The sequence below is a fragment of the Odontesthes bonariensis genome, chromosome 10, assembly GCF_027942865.1.
Source record: "Odontesthes bonariensis isolate fOdoBon6 chromosome 10, fOdoBon6.hap1, whole genome shotgun sequence".
Taxonomy (NCBI): Eukaryota; Metazoa; Chordata; class Actinopteri; order Atheriniformes; family Atherinopsidae; genus Odontesthes; species Odontesthes bonariensis.
Window position 1 is genome coordinate 21,891,535 of NC_134515.1, and position 25,133 is coordinate 21,916,667.

A 25,133-nucleotide genomic window follows, 5' to 3' on the forward strand; every position below is an offset into this window, starting at 1 on the left:
TTCTTTACAAATGAAAAGATTAATTTAAGAATCTGTCAAATTTGAAAAGGTTAGACATTCACAAGTTCTTATCATTTATTTGTAAAGTAACAAATTCAGATTTGTCCTTTTTTGTATTTAGGGAATATATCTAAATTTTCTAAATTTAATATCACGGAAATATTTTCAAGCTTTTCACATAATCCCCATACTTTTCACTCATAAATCAACATTGTTATATGACACCTTTGTTTTTCCAACTCATCCTAGAATGCGTCTTTACATGCATCTCCCAGCAGTCTTTACTTCAGAAGAGACGGTGTGTTTTCCAAGTGACCCACAAAGAAGGCCACCGATATACTTCTGCAGGCAATGTTAGCGGGTCAGTGCAGGTCTGTGAGAACACCTCCTGCTGTCTGGGCATTTACATTATCATAAATGGCCAGCAAAAGGTTGACACTCTAGGTAAGAAAGCAGAATTTTTTAATCCGAACCTATACGTGTTAGAAAGTTGAGCTGTTATTGACATTTTTAGCATAGCAGCAATGCTTTTAATTCAAGTCTAAAATAAACCAATTTTAGCTGATATACATAATTTCCTACAATCTATTCTATGCAATATTTGATCATGTTGGTGTTTAGTGCTTGATCGTTATCATGAAACTGTTTTTTGTGTTGTAGCTTGTGATAAAGTAGGGATGTCTTGCCCAGATGCAACCTGCAAGGCACACTCACACCTCAATAATCCCTTCATTGTGTGTACGTGCAACACGGACCTCTGCAACAGCAACATCACGTTGACTCCACATTCAGAAGAGCCTCCACACACCAACTCCTATTTTGCAGGTATATCGATAGAAGTTTGCACTATTTTGTTAACTTATTCCTGTATATACTACAAAGACACTCAAAGTATTATTTTTCCCAACATTGTTAGTGTAACAAAACACGACAGTTTTGTCCATCATCTACCAGCAAACCACCTTTGACTCACCTTCAATTCTAAACTCCCTTTATGTCTTCTCTTTTAGCTGAAACCACTTTACTCGCTGTGATGGGGATTGTGGTAGTCATGGGCTTTGCAGTTATTGCTATCAAATGGAGAAGCATCGGTAAAAAGAAAAGTAAGGTCCTTTATGTATTTGAGGTCATACCATGCTTTCTGAGGTTTGTATGTAGAGGGTCCATGGGGTCCATGGAAATTTGGGATCACATACAGCCAGCAATTTCATGACATGTAAATTAATTAAATACTTAATTCAAACAAGAATAACTCGGATTCAATGTGTCACACCACCGCTGAGACACTATCGATTTTTGGTCATTTATACTCATTTGTAAGTGTATCTGTTCCACAGCACATGGAAGGTTGGTGTGAGAAGAGGTTTACAACTTTACTGATGCATATGATCTCAGGTGCATTCTTTTGTTAGTGTTTACAGTATTTAGCTTAGTAATACGGTAACTGATAGCTGTCTTTAGTATTTGCATGTTTTCAACTTCTCCAGGCATTCCGGCAAAACTTCTACGGCTGAACTTGAGTTAGAAAATAGAATGATACAGATTCCCGCTAACACTGAAATTACAAAACAGATGTTCTGCCTGACTGCCACAGTGTTTACACCCAGTAAAAATCCGCTTGATCAGGCACTGCCTGTCAGACTGTAGGAGTTCTCCTGAAAGTTGAAAAAGCATTTCAGTGAATGCACAAATTCTGATATGGCCTAAGCACAGGATGGGTCATGAATCTTTTTTGAGGGAATGAGTCTCCATTTGATATCATGAATAACACCTAGAAATTGACTTTTTTTGTCGTGCTGGGCCAGATATTGGTCAGAGAGGAGAGGATTTGACTAAATGGTCTTCTTATTTGTCAAATTTCTGTAAGCTTGCTGAGGGGGCGAGGCAGATAATGCATCATTTTAACACTGCAGATGATTCAGAAAACCTGGATGAACACACCTTGGGCTTTCAAAAACTTCACATTTGTTTTCATGGGAATTTCAAAGCCTGTGCACATTCACAGTTATGTTGTTTGGCACTGATAATTGTAAAAGAGCAACACTGCAGTTGTTATTGTGGATTACAGGAGAGAAAAGACAAAGAAATGAGCTGACGGTAGCAATCTTGATGCAGGATCCTTGTATGGAAATCCATTGTCATACGATGGAGGTTTACCGGCCTTCTTTTATCTAATCTTTCATGTTTTGGGTCACACACTTTGGTGCATTGATTTTAAAGATTTAGTATGTTTCAGACGTAGATTATTAAAGTGAAATATACTTCAAATATGTAGGTAAATATTTGTTTCCAAGTTGTCAACAAGATGTAGGCTAAGGCAACAGTTTACAACACCAATCATGCTTTTTTTTTTAAGATTTTCTTAAAACCCTGCGTGTAACAAAATTGCATAAAGAAAGTTTTGAAGTTTTAGTAGTGGAGGCAATTTGGTATCATGTTCTGAAAAATCATGTTTCCATGTCTCTTTATTATTAAGTATGTTAGTTTCGACTAATGAAGATCCAAATCACTTTCTTGAATAGTGAAAGATTGTTGGTTGGACAATGTGCTCCTCCACTTTGTTTATATATCTCATCTAACAGTAAATAAAGACAATAATCTTAAAAAGAATAATGTTGACAATGTGCTGGTTTGCTTCATTGAATGGATTAGCAGAGCTGAATAAGTCTAAAGTCGCTACAGTTTGGTAACTGTTGTTGTGTTGATTTTGATGTGAGAGTTTCTTGAGTTGATCCTATGGCGATCGATGAATTTTATAGCTTTTAACTGTAATGTTGCTCTTTAATGGCAGAAAAAGTATAGAATCACCCATTTCACATTTTACGTTGACAGCAACATTTTCCAAACTTTAATTAAGTTCTCATGATCTCTTTACTTAACCTTGAAGCGCTTGTGTTCACTCCATTAAACTGACCTTGCTTTTTATCTCTGTCACACAACTCCCTTTTACCACTGTAACTCTTCTGCAACATTTTAGTGGATATTAAGCACTGCTAGTTTCATATGATTTAGGACTGTATTACTTTTTCTCATGAACTTTGCTGAGTGTAATATAATATCTTATTTTAGAGGAGAATCTGCAATCCTCTTGTCATGATTACAGCCTCCAACCACTTTGTTCTTGTGGGGCAAAAACTTCCCAGAATTACATAACTGACATTGAAATACAACAGGTAAGCCCTACGATCTTACATTTAAATTTTTGTTTAAATTGCAATGTCGTCCCTGTGCATTTAAAGTAGTTTTAATCTATGCAGCAAGGTCCTGATAACACGTTTGTTTATATGTGTTACAGGTTGTGGGCCAAGGGCATTTTGCAACTGTTTTTCAAGGGAAATACCAAGAATCTGAGGTGGCAGTGAAAGTGTACCCCACAGGCTGGAAACAGAAATTTACCACAGAAAAAGAGATTTATGAGCTACCACTGATGAGACATGGTGGGATTACCCACTTCCTGGGAATTGGGAGGAAATCAGATGATAGCGGCTGGTTCATTGTGCTGGAATATGCTAAATATGTGAGTGAAAATTTTTTTTTTTTAAGGTTAGTTATATGACACGTTTAACATTACAGCAGAACATGATAACTTGAATCAAATGAATGAGTCACGTTTGATTAAATTGTCACTATAGCCTCACGGTGATAGATGGGTCTGTAAGTAAAGTTCCTCTGACTCCTCCTAGTGCTTGCAATGCAGTTTGCAAGAGTCACTGAAAGTGGGACAAACTCTGGGACCTTTCCAACAATAGCATTTCTGATAGTTAAATGCTCTCTTGAATGTAATTTGCATTGAATCTAATTAGTCATTAAATCAATCTATTTCGGTTAGTTGACAATATTCCATGCAGAAAATTAACATTCAAACACCGACAGATAATAGTAGATGATTAATTTCGACCATTAAGAGCTGGATTATTGGTGCCTTCTTTGTTCAGTATTCAAATTAAAGCCTGTGTGGCCAAATACCTCAGACATGGATAATCAGTGTTCCTTTGATTTCAGGGTTCTCTCCATTCCTTTCTGTGTGAACACACCACCAGCTGGAAGGAGACACTGAAGTTGTGCCAGTCCTTATCGCAGGGACTTTCCTATCTACACTGTGACCTCCACAGCCATGGTATTGGCCAGAATTATACACAAAACAATTATGTATGAGCGTTTACATATCACAGCCATGTTAGATAGCATGCTATGTGTGTGCAGAGAATTTAACACTTATATGTGATAATGCACTGATTATAGGAAAGCACAAAGCACAAATATATCCATAGTGTGAAGCAGGCCAACGCTCCCAACTATTGATCATATGTCTGTTCATGTGTGAACGTGTGTGTGTGTCTTTCTTGCAGACAAGCACAAACCGCCTGTGGCCCACAGAGACCTCAGCAGCTCCAATGTGCTGGTCAAAGCAGATGGCACCTGCGTTCTGTGTGATTTTGGATGCTCCACCATCCTGCGTTCTTGCTCTGGGCGTGGCCTGTGGCAGCAACACACCACAAACATGAAGGTAAAACATTCTTGTGCAATTGAAAAGCACTGCTGGTCATTTATGTTTAAGTGAAATCATCTCATTTAAAGAAAATCCAGTGAAGTGAAAAAGATTTCCAATTTATCTTAATTTCTTTCTCTTATCATCCATGCTGCTTTAACCTGTACAGCAGTTTGGTCAACCCCGGTTGTTTTTAAATGTGCTCTATAAATAAAGTTTTAGTTGAGTTGAGTTGAGTTGAGTTGAGTTGAGTTGAGTTGAGTTGAGTTGAGATTCTATACAGTATGCAAATGCAAGGAGTCTTCTTTTGTAGCCAGTAAAATGTCTACTAGAATGAAATTTTGAAATGAAACATGCATTATTGCACAATCCAATACATTGAACAAACCAGTTCAATTTTCTGTAGGATCATGCCCAGCTCGGCACACTGAACTACATGTCCCCTGAGATCCTGGAGGGCTCCGTAAACCTGAGCAGCAGCTTATTTCTCATGCAGGGGGACATCTATGCCTTGGGTTTGCTATTGTGGGAGATCTGGATGCGCTGCTCAGATTTATTTGAGGGTAAGTCACCATGATTAGATAATGAATATAGTCTGGTCAATGCCATTACTGCATGGTTAGATGTTGATTTCTTAGATTTTAAGAACCAAACACAACACAATGGCACAATGTACAACAGCAGCCAAATAAATATTGTAGGTTTTCTATATCAAAGGGAAGGGATAGTTGGTGAAATTGTATGCATCTAACATCAATCCAGCCAGTGACTCATATATGCTTGTCATAGGATTCGGGATTTTCAACTTAAATGCATTAATTATTAGATTGATCATATTCAGTTCGAGTTTTACACAATAGTTTTTCAAAACCATCCACTATTATTGCTTTATCTTTATGTAGCAGTAATTCAGATAAAAATATAAAATCCATGTAAAAATCAGTAACAGATTTGTGGACAGTTCACATAGAACTGGTTTTGTGTTTTCCATTTAGTAAGTGAGAGGCTGGGAGGGAGGCTTTCAAATGATCAACGTTAACAGTTAGGTCTGAGGATAGTTTTACCTGAATTGAAAAAGCTGGTAGGACAATATTCCAAGATAAGTCTCCTTATGAGACACTGAGGTTGGTAAAAGTGTGTTTCTGAGAAGGAAAAATCACATCAGCTCTTGTAGCCTTGAGAGCAGCGCCCTGCTCAAAAAGTATGCACCCGGGAGATGTGTTCTCCTCAATGGAGCCAGAGCTGATAAAAACTCACGACTCAATGCCAACCCTCAAGGGGTTACATAGATCACCCTGCTTCCACCCTGGAGATTGACAGAGGTTTGAGTTCCTTGTGAGACCATTGTTGCTTCACTTACTTTTTTTTTCCATTTGGATTTGGTAAGAGTTGATGAGAGACACTTCATCTTGTCTCAATTCTGGCATACATTACATAGATTGAGCCATGTTCCAAGATATTAGAATAACATTATGCAAATTAATGCTAATCAGATTGGGTTTTTCTTTGAATGTTTCCAATTTCATGGCCAGCACCATTTAATCATCTAGGAGTCATACCGTGAGATCAACCACTGAGCAGCTGTGGTTCAGTGGTTAGAGTCGGTTGTCCAATAACTGGAAGGTTGGCGGTTTGATTCCCACTCTCGCCACTCAAAAAAGGATTGGTGGAACTGATAGCTGGAGGGGTTGTCAGTCCACCTCATTGTCATGGCTGAGGTGCCCTTGAGCAAGGCACCGTAACCCCCATGCTTCATGGCTGCCCACTGCTCCAGGTTGGCATCTGTCTCTGAGTGTGTGTGTGTCAACGGGTGCCAACCTGGATGGGTTAAAAGCAGAGGACAAATTTTGTGTGTATGCATGACCAATAAATCGGATCTTAATATCACCACTGATCAGACTTGGCAAGGGAACAGAGTAATCTGTAGTCTGATACTGTTTTGACAAAGCACAACTACAATTAATCATGGTGATCTTTTGCTGTTACCACCAACTTGAATTACCCCCTTACAATATTATTCTGGCGCCACATAGTAACTGTGGGTGCTGGAGGTCGGTTTTTAAGAGTTAGCTTTTAAGAAGGTTTGTTGCTGAGAAGGCATTATTGATCTGAATCAGAAACCCAAAAACTGTTCAGTGGTGGACGAGGAGCTTCTGCCTAAAGTGCTGCTATGCTTCCACATGCATAGCTTCATAGCTGCATAGCTGGGTTTTTAGGATCTTGAAGGCATATGGAACAGAGGGCTGGCCCAGCCTCTGGGGCCTGTCAAGCCACTGAGAGTTTTCAATAGTGCAGCGCCATGCTTTGAATTCACTAGGTCTTGTCTTTAATGCTGCAAATTTAAGATCAGCGTTAACAGAATTATTTTTATAAACGCTTAAATCTGCAGGTGCCATTGTTCCACAGCATCTATTGCCTTATGAATTGGAGCTGGATGCCAATGTAACACGGGAGAGACTCATCCTGTACGTGTCTGAGATGGACAAGAGGCCCTTCATACCAGAACACTGGGACTTGCTGCCACAGGTATTTTGGCTGTGCTCTTGCACACACAGTTGTCTTGACTGAGTAGCAACAGTTAGTTTTATAAGTATGCTAACTGAATACAAAACAATTTTAGGGATCTGTGCTGAAGGAGCTCCTGACAGACTGTTGGGATCGTGACATGGACGCCAGATTGACAGCTCCATGTGTTGTGAACAGATTAGTGTCTCTTCTGTCTTCTTACTCACCGTGACCTTTTTTGTTTGTTCTATTCTTTGACAGACTTGTATATCAACATAAGAATTGGATTGTACTATTTTTATGTCACTTTTATATGCTGTAGCTTTTAATTTCCATCACACTGCATTCTAGACATTTTGTGAGTCTATGTATTCTACTTCCAAAAATATTCAATTAAAGAATGTTTTCTAAATCTTTTTAAACTCAATTCAGCCTCAATTTATACCTTTATTTTTATCTATCAGAAGCGTATTGCATCCTGTCCCTGATCAGCTGAGTCCATCAGTAGTTGTTAAAGACTTGTTTGATAGCTTATTGCTGGATTTTACTTTCGCCAAGATTTAAAATACTGTGAGTGGTTGTGCTATTCAAGGTTTTTCACTTATATTCACAGTCTCTTGGTTGGAAATTTTGGGATTAGACCAGCGGACTTCTCCATAAATTGGCTGGCTATCATGCCTACAATGACTCAGAGCAACCCAGATAGTCTTTGGTTTCGAAAACGTGTGACAAAGTAAACAATGGTCTGATGCAAAAGTGACACAGTGTAAAATATTCAAGCCTATATGGCATTGGCTCCGACCGCAATGACATTTTTGAGGTTTGTTTTGTTTTAGCTGGCAAAAACATGTTTCTCTGGAGTCCCTGTTTTGGGTAGATTTTAGCTTAACTCTCCTGTAAGAATTCCTACCTAAAAGTACTTTGCACATGTACGTAGTTATTGCCACCTGGGCCTGAATTGACTCAGATGTCCTATAGAAATACTCACATAGATCACCTGTATAAACAGACTTTTGACTTGCTGATAAAGTGCCACCTTTGCATATACTCTGCAATGCTCTGCTCCACCCTAAGGTTTGGTACAGTGTGAGCTAATTCTGACAGTCTTTCGAGGAACTGGACTCACTGCTGAAAAATGGGACTTGTCAAGTCCCAGATTGTGAGTGTGATTAAATTTAAATTTGAAACTTTCTTTAAAATTTCAAAAACACACTGATCAGGCAAAGCTTTAAAAGCACTGACATGAAAAGCAGTCATTATCTCTGTGTGATGCTCTGTTGGGAATCCACGGGTGCTGGCATACATCTGGATGATTCTTTGATAGGCACCACCCACTTAAACATAGCTAAAGACTAGCCACACCCCCACCCCATGAGAGTGGCTCTCTGTGATGTAGGATGTGTCACAACAAGCCTGAACATCAGATGCCTCAGCCTGCAACCCACAGGATCCACAGGATTCGCTACCAGACACTGCAAGTCACCCCATTTCAGCACTCTTATGGTCATAGCTGGTTTGACGGCTCCATGGGAACCTACACAATATTAGACTGGTGGTTTTAAGGTTGTGGCTGGCAGTGTATTCTAATGACAGTGGTCAATACAGTAAGGGACACAACTGGTTCGAACTTCTCCAAGAATGTGTTGGTTTTGGCTAATTAGAGGGTAAAGTGAAAAAATGTTTTCCAGACCAAACAATCAATTAATGAATCAACCCTGAAAAAATAAAAAAACTGGATATTCGTTGAGATTTCATTTGTCAAATCAAGCAATAACAAAATGTCACACACAAACATTTCAATGTATTCGCACAAGCAAACAGCCGGTTAAAACAACACATCAAAAATACAGTAAAGCATTGTTAAATCTGTAAGACGCTCATGGAGTCAGTGTGATGAAATGGGTTTTGCTGGCACATCTGATGTGAACAAAAGCGTCACAAGAATGTAACAACGACTATTTTCCCCTTCAGATATCATGAGTTTATTCGTCAAAGGGGACATATTATAAATTGAATAGTTTTCTCTGTGATTCAGAGCATAATTTGCTCATCTGAAGTGATTAGAACTCTGACAAAACCCAACCTGTCTGTTTGTTTGTGACTACCTGGATCTGGATTATGTCATTTGTTGAGCTGTTCAGATATGCAGGGTACAGTTACATCACAGCTCAAAATAGAATTATCAAGCCTCTCCATATTTACCTCCACTCCAACTTCAAATCATGCTGCATTCACTGAAGTGGGAAGTCAGAACTCTTTTTTATTTTTTGCTTTGCTATTAATGGCAAATTCATATCAGCAGTTATATACTTCCCTAAGGAAAAAACAAGTTGATAATGCTCTACCAGTACTTTTTTCAATGTTTTATAAGATGGAAGATGTTACATTAAAGGCCATATGTTAACTAAATAAGCCACCTTTCTGCTGTGGGTCTATCAACCTTATTTGAGAAAATGTTACTTCTTGTTAGCATGTTGGATATTCCAAGTTTCTGTATGTTATTTGGTGTAGTATCAGCAGGATAGTACATGAGCGATAGTAATATCTGCCACAACTAAAGCAAAGCTTTGAGTATCAATAAAATCTTGCACATGTAAGCAACAATTCTTAACTTTAGCAATTAAAACCTTGAACCAGAGTAAGAGAAATGGAGAGAAATTAAGGTTTATTTAGCCTATACATATCATAAATAAACATATATATATTACTTCAACATTCCTTTCTGTAGTGCGGTGTTTTACTGACAAGGCCAATTCAAAGCATGATTATTGATGATCCTGTGTTAAAAAGCTTGATCAGTACCAGCTGTCTGTGGCTGATATGCAGATGACATAAATGTAAATATTTGAGAATAAAATTGCCACTCAAGTATTTTTCTTTCCGTGACCGTGAGATTATGTTTGTCTCGTTTGTCTCTGTGTTGGCACTGTGATGGACTGGACCCATCCTGAGTGTACCACGCCTCTCACTCAATGGCAGCTGGGATAGACTCCAGCCTCCCCGCAACCCTAAACTGGATTCAGCAGGCATATAAAATGAAGAGATAAAAGTATTTTTCTTCAATTTTTGGTTGTTTTGCTTGCGTAAGTGGTCTCTTATGTGCTTCAGTAATTATTTAACTTCTTAATGTAGAGGTTTACTGAAAGACAGTCAATAATTTATACCCTTGTTAATTATTCAAACACAATTATTCAAACACAGTAAATACGTTTTCAGAGTTCTTTTTGACCCACTGTTTCGCAGCCTTTAGCGTACAGTTTAGTCATTTCAACCCACGTTTTTTGGTAAAAAAAAACTTTTGCCCAGTATGCGGATGTTGGGTCAAACCTATAACCCAACCCTTGCATATTAAACAACCCAGAAAAGAAAGAAAGTTAATCCAGGAGATAACCGGTGTCCTTTGACTTACTATTGTCCAGAATTGTTATTTGTGCAGTGTAGTTTTTGTACATATTTATATAGGCTATTGCTTTAATTGTTCTGAAAGATTATTAAGTAAAATGTTTAGTTTTTCTCTCTAAAGCCGCTTTTAAATCACTGCTGCTGACTGTGCCACTACAGTAAACACTGTGAATGAAGGCGTAGAGAGGATGCCCCAGTATTACTCTATCTCATTCCCTTCATTGTAGGCCCAACACTGCCATACTGCATTTGGATCAACATCACCTTTGAGGATCTGAATCCAGTCATGGACAAAATTCTACATATTTTTTCCTAACAAATGAACAGCCTCTGGTGCATAACCTTTGGGCTTTTTAGCAAACCAGACCTAACTGAATCAGCCATTTGCGCTTCAATTTGAGCATGTCTAGATTTTATTTGAATTTATGGGACCAGACACTCTTATCAATAAGTTGAAAGTGAAGGTGACACAATTTCAGCCAAACCTGGAAACATTATTGTGTCCGCAAGGTTATGGGTATCACTCCAGTCGTTACTGAACTAATCATACAACCACCTGTCCAAAGAAAACACAGGATCTAAGTCTAGTAAATAAGAGGACGAGTCTAATTACTAAGCAGTGTGCTACATACCCATTATTCAAGCCTTTTAAAAAACAGGATTCTATGTAGTCTCGCGTAATCTTGTAGTCTTGAATCATTTTCTCCTCCTCTGACTTCAAAGTCTACTTCCCACCAAATTCTTTAAAGTCGTCTTTCACTGGATTTATTTTTCTGAGGTGACCGCATGGCAAAACATCAACAAACATGTCTGACTGAAGTGGAGAGAACATGGTGAGTCTGATCGGCCGGGTAGAACATTCCTTGGATGCCTTCTTCCCGTCTCTTGAGTTGCTCAGTCGGTTAAATATGTGCCGTCGGAAAACCCAAAATGATCCCGAGAGAGTGTGACGCGCAGGGATGATGCTCAGAGAGCTGCAGCTGAGGAGGCTCCACCCATCGCTCCGCACCATGTGGTCCCCGTCGCTCCTGTTGATGCGTCCCAGAGCAGAACGGGACAGAGGTAAATATGCAACGGGTGGCTTTCCTCAGTGTCCTCGTTTTCAGTACAATTAGTTCCTTGCTGTGATAACGCTCTATATGGGAGACGTGAAGCTCCTTTGTTGCAACTTTTACTCAGAACTCGAAAACATTTTGGGGATCCAGCTCCCGTGAAGGCTGCTCCTGACAGGTGCGCACTGTGCGCGAGGAGGATGGGCAGACGTGAGGCCGACAGCAGAGGCGCAATGAACCCCAGCCAGCGCTCCGAGCTCGGTTGTCTGCAGGACGCGGCGTCCGGCAGCCACCATGGCGCCGAGCAGCTCCGCGGCCGCCATCCCTGCAGCGCGGAGAGGCGGCAAAGAGACGCAGACATGGGCGCGACGGGCAGGGCATCGACTGCCACAGCAGCGCCAGAGGAAGTGAAGAAGCACCAGCACAAACACAACTTGAAACACCGTTATGAGGTGATGGAGACGCTGGGGAAAGGCACCTATGGCAAAGTGAAGAAAGCGGTAGAGAGAGCGAGTCTGAGGACGGTGAGTCGTGTGCTGGTGAACATGACCCATGTGGCTTCTTCTCTAAAGTGACATATGATATCAAGTTAATGAAATGTTGTTATTTGGGGAAATTGAGACCAGTTTTCAGATAACTGACCTCTTAACCTACTCTGCTCACCCATACAAAAGCTTCCTTTTTATAGACAATGTGATGTGCTGCTCATGCTTTTATGTTCGCCATTCTCCTCGAAGAGTGATGTGCCCAAGCTGCCAGGAATGTTGCCCACTGGTTATTCAATGATGATTTGGAGGTAGAGATAATCTCTTGGGTGGCATGTGTGTGTGCGCTAGTGTTTGTGTGATGCTGAACCCAGTTCTTGCTTCCTGTGCTGCCAGGCTGAGATGCCTTTTGCCTGACTCACTCAGCACTTGAAGAAAGGGATAAATTCATTACAATAGGTCTCCTTCACCAGCAGCTTGACCCGTTTAACAAAAGCCCAGTAAAAGGCGCAGGCACGCGCGTGCATGCACAAACGTCGAAAGTATATGTTCTTATAAAAATGTTTAGTTCTGAGTATCTGGGTTAAAAACAGAATGTGGCGTCAGATTAGTTTAAATAATCGTAGGTTTATGTACTACAGTGAGGCCTTAATCCCTCACTCTCCTGTGATCCGAGCACAAAGACAGAGAGGCCTCAAGAGCACCGAGTTCCCCTTTTACTCTTTTAGTAAACAAACACATGGCAAGAGGCATACTTTTTTTTTAGAAAATCAGATCTTGGAAGCAAGACTTTCACAGTTATTCTGCTTGTTGCTTCTACTGAGACTCAAAGGCCTACATCAATGAGAGAGAAAACAGAGAAAGTAAGTGAAAAGTACAGGTAAAAGACTGAAGGAAGAATACACTGAGACAGGATTGCAGCTTTGTGTTGCATGTGTTTGTCTGCAGGGTGAGGGGGTTTGGTAAGACGAGGGGAAAATGCTGAATTCCTTGAGCTATTAGCCAGCGCATACCAGAGATTCTTTGAAACAAAACGGACATTATTTTTGGAAACAAGACTAGTGGGCTGTTGTCTGAGTTTGGGGAGGAGGCAGAGGAGGAAACAGTTTTAGAGCAAAGTGAAGAGGAGGCAGTAGCATCGGTTTTGGATTAAGGGCCTGACTTGAGATTGTCCCAGAAACTTGTCTGAGCGCTTGTTCTGTGTTGTTCGACTGGAGTTGAACATAACTGCTTTATAGGATAGAATGGATGGACGGGATGAGAAATGCAGAGTCTTGTTGCCTCACTGCGATCTTCTTTTGTCTTTAAAGCTGAACCATATTATGAAAACAATATGTACGGTGCAGTTTACATTGTGCTGATTTATTTTTTTTTTTTTATTTCATTCCATAGTTATATCAGATTTTTATCTTTTGCAACTCTAAAGGTTGGAATATAGTAAAAAAAAAAAAAGAATACGTGAGTTTAGACTTCAGCAGGCTTTCAGTGCATAAAGTTGTACTTCTCTTTTTTTCAGCAGTATAGATAGAAAAGGTTACTCTAAGTGAGCTAAAGAGAGAAATTCAATTGACTGAGTAAACTGGTTAACTATACATATTATCCTGTTTGTGTTTTTGAACTGAACTGCCATGGTGGCGGTACATCCTTTTCCTCCATAAGTTGTCGATATGACTCTGTGGCACATATACCCTAATGCTTAACTTACGGCTGGCCTGGGACACCTTAAGATATACAGTTGAAAGAGGCGTCTTCATCAAAGGTCAAAGAAACTTAGCAGTACAAACCTAGCCTTTAACTGCGGTCCCAACATTTTCATGAGGACTGCTTCTTGAACCAGTACTCACAGTAGCACTTATTTCTAGGAGAGGGATTCTTCAAAGGTGTAAAGCCTGTCATTGAAGACTCTGAGAAGTCTTTGAGTCTGACCAATCACGCAACCTTTCTGTAAAAAAACCAACAAACTAACTTTTTTAAAGTAATATCTTTTTAGTATAGTCAAGATAACGAGGTGCTTGCTCCAACTCGATCCATACGGAACGTGCTATGAAAGTAGGTGTGCGGGTAGAATCAGTCTTTCGATCTAAAGCAGATCCAACTTTCCTAATTTGTCAGATTATTTCTTTGAGATGGCTTTTTGTCTTGGTCCAGTTCCCATTCAGCAACTCATGACACAGTTCTGTAGTTACTGGCTATGAAAGGGACAACTTCCGACTCTGTGTATGGCTGAGTGTTGAGGTTCAGGGTCTATTTGGCAAGCAACCCATGCAATCCTTTTGCTAAATCTTTCACAGATGCTGCAGAGACCTTTAGTGATGCTTTAGCATCTCTTGGGATGCATATTTGTGTCTGTCTACATGCGTATACAGGGGTAAGAGAACAGGAAATCATCAACTCTCCTCATGACTTCACACATGAGCTCACGTAGAAGACGCATACAACAGCTCAGCTATCCAAAGATTTGGGCATACAAGAAACAAATGTTATTGTCAATAAACAGTTAGTGTCCCGGAGCTATTGCAATGAATATGAAGGGGAGAAGGAGGAGGGGGGGTGTAAATGTTCTACATTGTTTGGCTGTGCATCTCTCATATGTGCATATGTGTTCTCTCTGTACCATTAAAAAAAGATTCCCGTGGATTCTTCTTTTTCTCACTCTCTAGAATATCTGATTACGTTCCCATGACTAATGCATGCACCTTCTCATGTTTCCTACATGTGTCAAGCAACAGCTTTTAGGTTAATATTTCACACGCTGAGCATTATTTGGCCAAACAATGGGACATTGTTTGTAAGAGGAATACTTCAGATATTTGCACACACTTGGGTGAGCTCATGCATTTACACAAGTGCTGAAACTTCCTCCACATGCACTCGCTCCATTAAAACAATGTCCGTAGTGCCTTGGTGGTTGAGCAATGCCCAGAATGTCTAATTTATTCTCTGTGCTCTGCTGCTCATGCATTGATGCTGAAGTTCGGGGGGGGGGGGTTGATCATGGATTAGAGTGATGGTAAAATACTTCCACATACTTATGCACACTTAATCCACTCCTTTCATCTGTTCTTTTAGATTCCTCTTGCATCAACTAATCCTTGGCAGAAGTTTGTTTTCAATGCTGATTGTTTGTCAATCTGACAGCAAGATTACACCAAAATACCTGGCCACATTTTAGGAAATGTATGGGGGAGGTACTGTATGGACAAATAAAGAACCAAAAGATCCAGAAAAGTCCACTTAAAACTGTTAGAGAGGGTATTGGCCTCGGCAGAAACAACATCTCCCACTGAGTGCCAGAAAGTGGCTCCGAGCTTCAAGGAGATGCCACATCAGCACTAGACTGTCTGATGATTTGGGAAAATACACTCCAACAAAAAAAAAGAGAAAGAAAAGAAAATCTATTGCATAGCATCCACATCAGTTAAAAGAAGTTCAGACCAGTCCCAGGAGTTCACTGGTGTGTGTTTGTGTTGTGTTGCGTAACCACTGCAGTTGATGGAGCATGTGAATTGTGTCTTCAAGTGTCTTGTAGACGTTTTTCCGGCAGCTGAGAATGCTGCAGTTGTGACCTTTGGGAGAAGTCAGCCAACCATAGGGATCCTGTAGGGTTAAAAAGATTATACAGCAATATGATCAGTTCTATGTTTGGATGTCCTGCACTGACTTATTGTATAAGACCTCTCTGTCTCTTCTTGTCCATTATTTACTTTCGTCCGAAGTATTTTTTTTTAAACTGAACACCTAGATGTCTGTTTGTCTACCCCTGTCTTTTTCTTGCATAATGCCATTTCTGTGACAGTTTCTATATTCAAAGAGATTTTAGGGCTCATGTCCAGATGTCTGTTTTGGTGGTGTGTGTACTCAGGGGTTGGAGGGTTATATTGGGGTACAGCGTGTGCCTGGGATTAAACAAAGCATAGTGTTAACAGTGCAGCTGTCAACCTACTGCCTCTGAACTTGTCTACATCACAGGACACCAGCCTTTAAAAGCCACATAATCACCTCTAATACCCAAGAGCTTTGGTTTGCCTATGAGTGTGTAATTGTATTAACAGTATGTATGCACTGTATGTCTCTGTTAGAACAGTAGGGATGTACACAAGTGATACACAAACTATGTCAATTATCAGTATCATTTTTTTTTCTGAGTCTGTGTGGCACTGTGTCTTCTGTGATAATGGGCACAAACAAATGTTGTACAAAGTACCCCCCCGCCCCTCTTTAATGACCCAATACTCTTTTCAAGATGAAGAATATGAGCTCTCCAGAAAGAAATCCGCACTTATTTATGTTTTACTTTTGAACTTTTTTACCTTGTTAAACTTTCACCCTCAATCACTGGATTCATCATCTTATGTGGGAATTGAACACAAGGCTTAGTAATATATGTTTACACTCAACTGCTTTCTTTCAATCCCAGGTGGCGATCAAGTCCATCCGCAAAGAGCGCATCACCGACGACCTGGATAGAATCCACATCCAGCGAGAGATTGAGATCACCTCCTCACTCAGACACACCAACATCGTACGCTTCCACGAGGGTAAGACTGCAAAAGAGACGCAATTTCACACAAGCTGGAAAAATCATAATGAATTATTCCACAGTGTAATCAACAAAGAGAGTTGCGTGAAAAGATATGTGCTTAATTCATATTGAGTTCTATTCCCTCAATACACACACAACAGCATTTACTGTACAGGAGTATTGTCCCGAGAATAAGGGATAACACTGGCAAAGCTCACAAATCCCATTTGAAGACCAAAACCAGCAGTGACTTAATCCAACTAAGTATTCTTTGTGCATCTAAAGTCTGATGTGGCTTCTTGCTCTGTGCAGTAAATCTGCTTCTTTGTCCATGACAAATTAAAATGAACATCAGTGACGCATCATTGTATGGGTGACATGTGCGGACCCTACAACGAACATGGGTTCTGTCATTTGTTTTAGGCCAACTCTGTTTTAACCATCAAACTACTCGTTAAAGTGGTCAATCTGCAGCAGCAAATGGTCCCCAGTCAGTGCTATTCTGATTTAAAGGAAATTACAATATTTTCTAAATAAGTTCAAGTCAATGTTTTGGAACTGTTTCTGTCCCTTCAAGGGATTTCTGTCTTCTAAGCAATACACCATCGCTTAGAAGCAATGGTTGGTCCATGATCCATGGTTGGCATTTGGCCATCCCAGTGTGATAGTGCATTTCTATTTATGTTTGCAATAGAGTCTTGGGTGAAGTATGAAGTGATTTTACCATCTAAATCAGTAAAAGACCCACATAGCCACACATATGGACATTCGAAGACATTTAAAAAGCCCCCTTTAAAGTGTCCACCAAAAGAGTGTCAGTTACGTACATTTTGCAGATGTGTCAAACAAAACAACCGTGTTTTATCTGATATCTGTGTAAAGATAGACTGTAAATGTGCTCTGTTGACAGTGTTCGAGAGCCGGGATAAGATTGTGATAGTGATGGAGTACGCTAGCAGAGGAGAGCTCTATGATTACATACAAGAGAGGAGACGGCTGCCAGAGACAGAGGCCAGAGGCATCTTCAGACAAATCACCTCCGCCGTTCACTACTGCCACAAGGTTACACACACACACACACACACACACACACACACACACACACACACTGTACTCTCTGCAAACATGCCACTGGAGTTCAGTCTGAATTAGGGCAGCACATGTAGGCACGTGCCAAATGTTCACTTGAGCATAAGCAAATACTGTGCTGCTAAATCCACTAAATCTCAATCGTTATACTGCTGAAAAACTTGACTTCAGTTTTCAGATCTTTCTGGGTTAAGAGTGCATTAAGCTTTGAGTGTTCTTCACAGTGACACACTGACATATTTAGCCTCCTTCTTCCAAATTACTGTAAGCCTTGGCAAAGGAGTACCTTTTTTTTCCCCCCCTTTGTTTTTATTGTTGTTTTGTACATAAAATCAACCACTGTGCCAGAAAGCAAGAATTATCAAGGAAATGCATAAATCCTATTATTACACATTAGCTTTGAGGAGCTGTGCCTGACAGTCAGCTGATCTAGGGGTGACTGATGGGGTTTTGTTTGTTTGGATTCTTCATGGATGGGAAACATTTGACTAGGATTATTATCCATCTCCTGCAGCTCTGTAGTGTGAGGGCAGGTGGATTTTTTGCTCCTACTGCCCTCGAATACTGTCCCAAAATAGACATGCATGTTCTGTCATGGATGAATTATTGAATGTGCCTCATGCAGTACACATGGTGAACTTTCCAAGGCTATGAGAGAAGAATGAAAATACTTTGCTGTTGTCCAAATCAGGTTATAGCCAGGCCACACACAAAAGAAAATCTAACAAACATACGACAAGGAAAGAAAACCAAACAAGAATTACAATCTGATTTGCCACACATATTTATTTTGTCTATGTCTGTGGTGTGTAAGACAGTGTCTGAAGTCATGGGCCATTTCTTCCACAAAAGTGCCCCGAGGAGGATGTGATTAATACAACAAGGAGGCTCTTTGAGACAGCTGATTTCTCGGTGTCACTCAACTTCCTGGGTGGCCACATTTATCTACAGGGGCTTTGTCCCCTCTTAAGAATTACTGCCCACTCAGAATCAGTGGAAAAACCTGATCCGGCAACAGACTTTTCTTCCCGTTGGAGCTTAAGCTCTGCCTCCGCAGGCTCCACAGCTGTCTGCCTCTCATTGGCACACAAGTGCTTAAAGCCATCAGGGGATCAAATCATCATCAGATGAAAAATAACTCAAACAAAGCAGGTTCTCTGTCTGAAAATGTTTCTCCAGGTTCTCCCAACACAGAACCTCATGGTGTGCATTCGATCTCTTGCAGAATGGTGTTGTGCATCGAGACCTCAAGCTGGAGAACATACTTTTAGACCAAGATTTGAATGTAAAGGTAAGACCGATGAGCCTCCATATCATAACACCAACCATGCTTATTTTGGGGTTTCCTTTCAAAAACAAAGTATTTCTGTAAATATTTATGACTTATTTATGTCCTCTGTCAAAAGCCTGCAGGGCCAGAGAGTTAAAGACATCATGTGTTCTTTTTTTATATTTTTATCATTAATAATTACATTCTGGAGATTTGTAAACGATCTGATAACAACACAATGACTGATACATTTCGGGAAGCATTGCTTCTTTGTTTAGTTTGCAAGAATAAAGCTCCACAGGGCAGTCCAAGGAATATTTTTACACCTTCAAAATAAACTGCACAGTGCACATTCAGAACATACATCGGGGCAATTTCTACCCGCAGTAATGATAATATTTTTCCAACCATGCACGCGGAACCTGAACAAACACAGTGCAAGGACGACTCAGTGGATAGTTTAGCCCTGTCTGGATATTACTGTCCTTATATGGGAACTGTGCATGGTGAAAAGGGAATGCCGGGAATTCAGCAGGCCATCTTGGCGCTAGTGCCATTCGGAAGGTTTTATATATATATATACACATATGCTCAGTCTGACAGACAAAACAAAACACTATGTGCAGACCTCTCAGCAGCTTTTCATTCATTGCCTGCCTAATCACCACAGCTTCTCCACAGCGTCTACTGCAAGGAAATGATCAAGGCTCTCTGTAATGCATGTGTGCGTTATTTTAGCACAAAAGCTGCCAAATGGCTTGTGTAAGAGGATAGGAACAGTGGGACATTTTATGTAAAATTTTGGGTCTTGGTCAAGTATTGAGTCATGCACCGTGTTTTTTTTTTAACCGAGCAAACTGGAGAAGCTCAAAGCTGCGTTGAAAAATATTGCATATTACTTAATGTTTTGGAGATGGGCCGTACATGCTACAAGAAGCACACACACAAACGCACAGCGGGAGTAGGATGTATGTTCATACTGGATACAGTTGCTGCCTTGGAATAAATAATAACCAGTAGCTGACTTGTGTACACAAGTGAGTAAGTGAGGCCTCTGTCTTGTGTGCAATGGAAATTAAGCTGTCATCGCGATTATTTTTAACACCAGAGCCTCTGATAGTGGGCTGGTGTGCATGTTAACAATCTCTTGAGATAAAGAGGAGGCGCAGTATGTTCGTGCGTGGCTCCTCGCAGCCTGAAGTGACTGATTGCTCCGTTACGTGAGCGTGAGCAGCCTCGTGTTTTTTGGCTCCACTTCACTTTCCTCACTTGCACTCACACTGGCAAGTGCTCAGCATACCTATTTTTGGCTTCTTTAAGAGAAATAGCTTTGAGTTGTTTTGCTTTAACCACATGACTTGAAGTCTGCAGAACATGCTCACTGAAAAGGAATCCGGATTTCATGGGGAAGAGAGTGAGGGAATGAATTCAACGCGGGACTCATTGTTACCTGAACCATTATGTCATGAAGTTTAATCATTCTGTGGTGGAGCTGAAGTAGACCCAGGACCCAGACTGAGGTCTGTCCTACCCTAGTGTTAAGTTATCTCAGACTTAAACTGACTTTGTTTCACTTAACACAAGTGTGTGAACTCACAGATACACATGCTGGAACTGTGTTTTGTACTGTCAGCTGTGACAGTGTCACAAACTTTTCAGCTGTTTTCTTTCAAATTTGGGTTGCAAATTGTCGCATTTTCTTGCCATTTGCATGTCCATCGCTTTCATTTACTTTTTGTTTGTTCAACTGTAGTGAATACTGCCCGTATCACTTGGAGACTCATAGGCATCAGAGCCACGCTATGCATTCCCATAATATGGTTTGTGTGTATAGTAGTAGTGGGAAGGAATGCAAATAAGTATAATCAAAATAAGTTGTTTTGTACGCTCTTTCACCCGCAGCTGGCAGACTTTGGCCTTTCGAATCATTTCCAGAGGGGCACTCTTCTGCAGACCTATTGTGGAAGTCCGCTCTATGCTGCCCCAGAGATAGTAAAGGGGCTGCCATACCAGGGGCCAGAGGTGAGTCAACACATTGGCTCGAAAAACTCTGTTCAAATACAGTGAATTTTAAGTTGTTTTTCCCCCTGTTTTTTCTGTTTAAAATACAGCTAGGTTTTTTTTTTTTTTTACCCATTGGCTAGTTTGATATGTTAATCATTGCTCACATGTAGTTTTTTCCTTGTCCAAAAAATGTACAGTATGAAATATAAAAGTCCAACTTTCAATTGAATCCAAAGCCCTCTTAATACAAGGATCCCTCAACATCCTGAACAACGCAACATTATATTATAAATAAAACACAAGTATTATATGTAGAAAAAAAGATTGTTGCCCGCTGCCATGTTGAACTGCTATATGACTTTAAAGTAATGTCTGATCACATCATAACTTATCATCTCATTTTCAATTAATACTTGAGCAAACTGTGAAAATTATCACATAGATTTAGAACAAGTTGATGTTGTAACTGCATTATATCTGGATAAAAAGGGCATTAAAAGATGTCCGGACCCAGTACCATTTCTACTTTTCAACAAGAAATCAACCCTAAAATCTCATTGTTTGGTACTCACAGTGACATAATGGATGAATAGGGACCAGTGTGTGTTTAATTAATTTTCTAACTAAGATGACATCATCTGCTGTTGTCACCACATCTGTTTGGTTTTGTTTAGAAAGTGTAAATCTCTTTCATCAGCTCCTACTTGCATAACAAATAACACCCAAAGAGTTCAATGCTTAAATGGAGAATGACCCTTTTTTGGTTGTCACAATATCAAGTTTTCACTACATATTTATCCTTGTTAAAAGAATTGATGCTAATAGTGGTAATCAGTCAAATTCATCCAACTGTGAGTGGAAGGAGGTGAATGAAATGTGCAAAAGAGAACAAGCAATGAAACAGCAGTCAGATGAACTGATAAACATCTACAAGGCCACCAATACTAAAAACACAATGTTTTAAGAAGTAAATAAAAATCCTATGTCACTGTCTATGTTTTGTTTTTGTTTTTGTGTGTGCGTGTTCTAGGTCGACTGCTGGGCACTGGGGGTCCTGCTGTATGCGCTGGTGTACAGCAGCATGCCATTTGATGGGGCCAGTCACACCAAGCTGACAGAGCAGATAACCCAAGGCCGCTATCGCAGACCCAACCCCCCCTCAGGTAAACTCTTACAATATCCAGGCCCCGATTAACTTAGTAAATAGTGCCCAACAGCATTGCTTGGGGTGTTATCTACGTTGTGTTTGCCAGTTCTGTTGCTTTAAATAACTGCTGTCCCTGTTTCCTCCAGACGCCTGTGCTCTCATTGACTGGTTGTTGACAGTGCGCGTAGAAGAAAGGGCCACAATAGAGGATGTGGCCAACCACTGGTGGGTGAACTGGGGTTATGAAGAGAGTGTGTGTGATTGCCCTTCTTCTCCTCACCAAGAATGCCCTTCCCCTCTGCTGGCTCGCTACATCGACTGGCAGAATCGGGTCACTGCTCCTGGCAACATGACTGTCGACCCAGGGTGCATGTCGTCAGACTCCTGTCCTCCTCAGCTCAATTGTAGCTCACTTTACTTCAGCTTTCCTCTGAGGAACAACAGCGGAGCAGGAGGAGGAGAAGAAGGAAGGGTACGTGGAGGGATTTTGAGCCTCAGGAAGTCACGCAAAGAGAATGCAATTCCCCAGACATCACTCGGGGCTTGTGGTGTTTGTCCAACGGTGGCATCTTCCACTGCAATTTCCTCCACTTCCAACACTGAAAGAAGGAAACCCAAAGGCATACTGAAACACCAGAGAAGTTTAGATTCTGTCTTCCACAGCTCTCCTAAGGAGAACTCTTCCTCCAAATTGTGTAACACCAATCCCCAGCCTTATCGGACACAAACACTGGCTCACACACGTGTGGATGCATTTTCCACAAGCCTTACAACACCCTCTACATTCAGCCAGCCTTCATCCAAGATGCCGAAGAAGGGGATACTGAAGAACTTATATGTTGGGGAAACGGGTTATAACTCAACCAATGAAAGAAGAGACTCTGGATTGGGAGTTAAAGAGGGTGATGCATGTCAGTCAGACTCCCACAAACATCACACACGTCTCCCAGCAGCACAAGATAGTCCCACCATGCACACAGAAGCAGTAAGGAGACGGAAAGGTATCCTCAAACGTAACGGAAAGTTCTCTCGCAGTCTGGATCTTCCTGACAACCCCATTTCATCTCCCTCTTCTTCCCCTAAAATACTCCCTGAGGCTCTGCAGCAGCTCCTGCAGGCCAAGGGAGACGCTGAGGGCCACCGCAGCCGCCCCTCCAGTGTGGTGAGCGAGGATAGCCTCTTCTCCTCTGATTCCTTTGATCTGCTGGATCTCAGTGCTCAGCAGTCACGCCGTAGGATTTTCTCTCGGGGGATGCAGCACAGCAATTGCAACTCTGAGGAGAATTTGGAGCAGCTAAGAACTGAGGCAGACGGGGTGCGTGAGGACAGCGAGGGACAGAAGAAAATGCTAGTTTGAGTAAAAGAAATGGCAGAAAAACCAGTGTGGTGAAAAGCCGGGTTTAATGCCTATTCCTTAGTTCACATTTCTGGGATAAAACATCACCTGTTAATTTGTGAAGACTGAACTCTGAGGTCCACTGACTCTTCTGAGCGTTGCACTGTTAATGAACAGCATCATTTCTTGATGTGCTGCCTGCATTGACTAACAAATTAAAGTGTAGCTTTTTGAAGGCTTTACTGTATTCTGGACGCAAGCCAGAAAGTGACTCTTGACACAACTAAACATGACCCACTATCTGCCACTGTGACAGAATTCTCTGTTTAATGGACTCACTATACCCTCACAATTATACAATAGATCTTCTTTGTGGATTTTGCTGATTTCTGCTCTGGCAAGCCTTGAAAATCTTTGTCTCAATGCTGTGATCAATGAAAGCACCATCTTGGAAATATGAATCTATGCATAGCGAGTGAGTGAAACAGATATGCATTTTCATCCACCTGCTTTTTTTGCAGATATAAAACAATAGGAAGGTAACTAGAAAGATTAAGACTAAAGAAAACTCATTATTGTGTGTGTAGTGATGACAGGAAGGTGCATGCAAAACCTGCTTATTAAATGAATCATGATCTACTGTGCATGAAGCACATGAGAAAACAATAAGCGAACCACTTTATTAATGTTCAGTGTATGCACAAAACAACTAGAAATATCACAGTTTCACCTTTTTTTCCACACATTTTAACACCCTGTGGTTTGACTGATGCTGTTGTAATTACACCATCTTGTTGCACGCTTTTCTTGTGCTGAAGTTGAGAATAAACACCATGGATAGTTTATCTGGATTGGCCCCATTCCAACTTCCAATTTGTTGTTGACAGTTTTTTTTTTAGGAATTCAGTTTAGTATTTTGCTGTTTGGTGGGAAAGACTGTCCTACTGTGGTGAAAATTCTGCTACCCAACCTTTGGTACTTGTGATACTTCATTTCTTATAAGTCTTCTATAAACGTCGATAAATGGGTTCCAGCACACTGAAATTTAGTTGCAAGTAGATACAGGGACACGTTATGAAGACATTATATCTTATTACAGCTGTCTTACTGTGTTTTCCTCTCTATTCTCTTTCAGCACCGTGTTGCAAATGTTCATACATTGTGGATTCCCACAGCTGTTAACAGATTCATTGATAAGCACATCTGTGTATGACTACATTTGAAAGAGTTATGAAACTTTAATATGTTTTTATTTCACTCGCAAATGCTAAATAGGGAGCGGAAGAAAGAGGCTGAAGTGTTACCTTTTTCACTATTGGTTATCAAGTATATTTATTCCTCACAGTTTTGTACTGTGCGCAGTTTGCTCCTTTGCACCGACACTCACAGTGTGACTAGCAGTTCAATAGCATTGCTTTTTACAGTGACACCACCTGTGCTGCTGTGGAAGTTTAAGGTGATGTTTGCAGTAGATGTTTCCTGTTTTAAATCTGTCATTTTGATACTGTGAGAAAATGATTCTGTTTGTGTGTTCTACTATTTCATACTGTCTTGGGGGGCAGGGAATAAATTATGTGAATCTGAACGTTTCTAGTTGTTTCACTGCTGAGTGACCAGAGAAAGGAGCAAGAGATGATTTCCTGTGAACCAGAGTTTGTACTTTGGATGAGATGCACAAGCTTTGGATTCCAAAAAGCGTGACACAAGATAGAGAACTGAGGGAACATTTCAAATGAAAGACATCGAGCCATCTGTTTAACTTATTCCACATCTTGTGTCTCCGTAAACATTTGAGTTGTATTTACAACACAGACTGGTTGCATTAAGGTTTG

At 40.6% G+C, this 25,133-nt stretch overlaps 2 protein-coding genes across 2 annotated transcripts; both read left to right on the plus strand.

Moving 5' to 3' along the window:
• The first annotated feature begins 206 nt into the window (after positions 1-206).
• LOC142390302 (bone morphogenetic protein receptor type-2-like) lies at positions 207-7,323 on the plus strand. The gene is made up of 10 exons (XM_075475697.1): positions 207-444; positions 661-825; positions 1,011-1,103; positions 3,070-3,173; positions 3,296-3,517; positions 4,003-4,117; positions 4,350-4,507; positions 4,896-5,052; positions 6,879-7,015; positions 7,110-7,323. Exons 1-10 carry the CDS (start codon positions 219-221, stop codon positions 7,224-7,226), a joined length of 1,494 nt encoding a protein of 497 aa, XP_075331812.1. The 5' UTR covers positions 207-218; the 3' UTR covers positions 7,227-7,323.
• A 4,034-nt stretch (positions 7,324-11,357) lies between these two features.
• Positions 11,358-24,886, plus strand: LOC142390974 (NUAK family SNF1-like kinase 1). The gene is made up of 8 exons (XM_075476884.1): positions 11,358-11,458; positions 11,576-11,972; positions 16,351-16,471; positions 17,366-17,517; positions 18,770-18,835; positions 20,717-20,836; positions 21,849-21,981; positions 22,112-24,886. The coding sequence occupies exons 2-8, from the start codon at positions 11,649-11,651 to the stop codon at positions 23,320-23,322; spliced, it is 2,127 nt and encodes a 708-aa protein (XP_075332999.1). The 5' UTR covers positions 11,358-11,458; positions 11,576-11,648; the 3' UTR covers positions 23,323-24,886.
• The last annotated feature ends 247 nt before the right edge of the window (positions 24,887-25,133 follow it).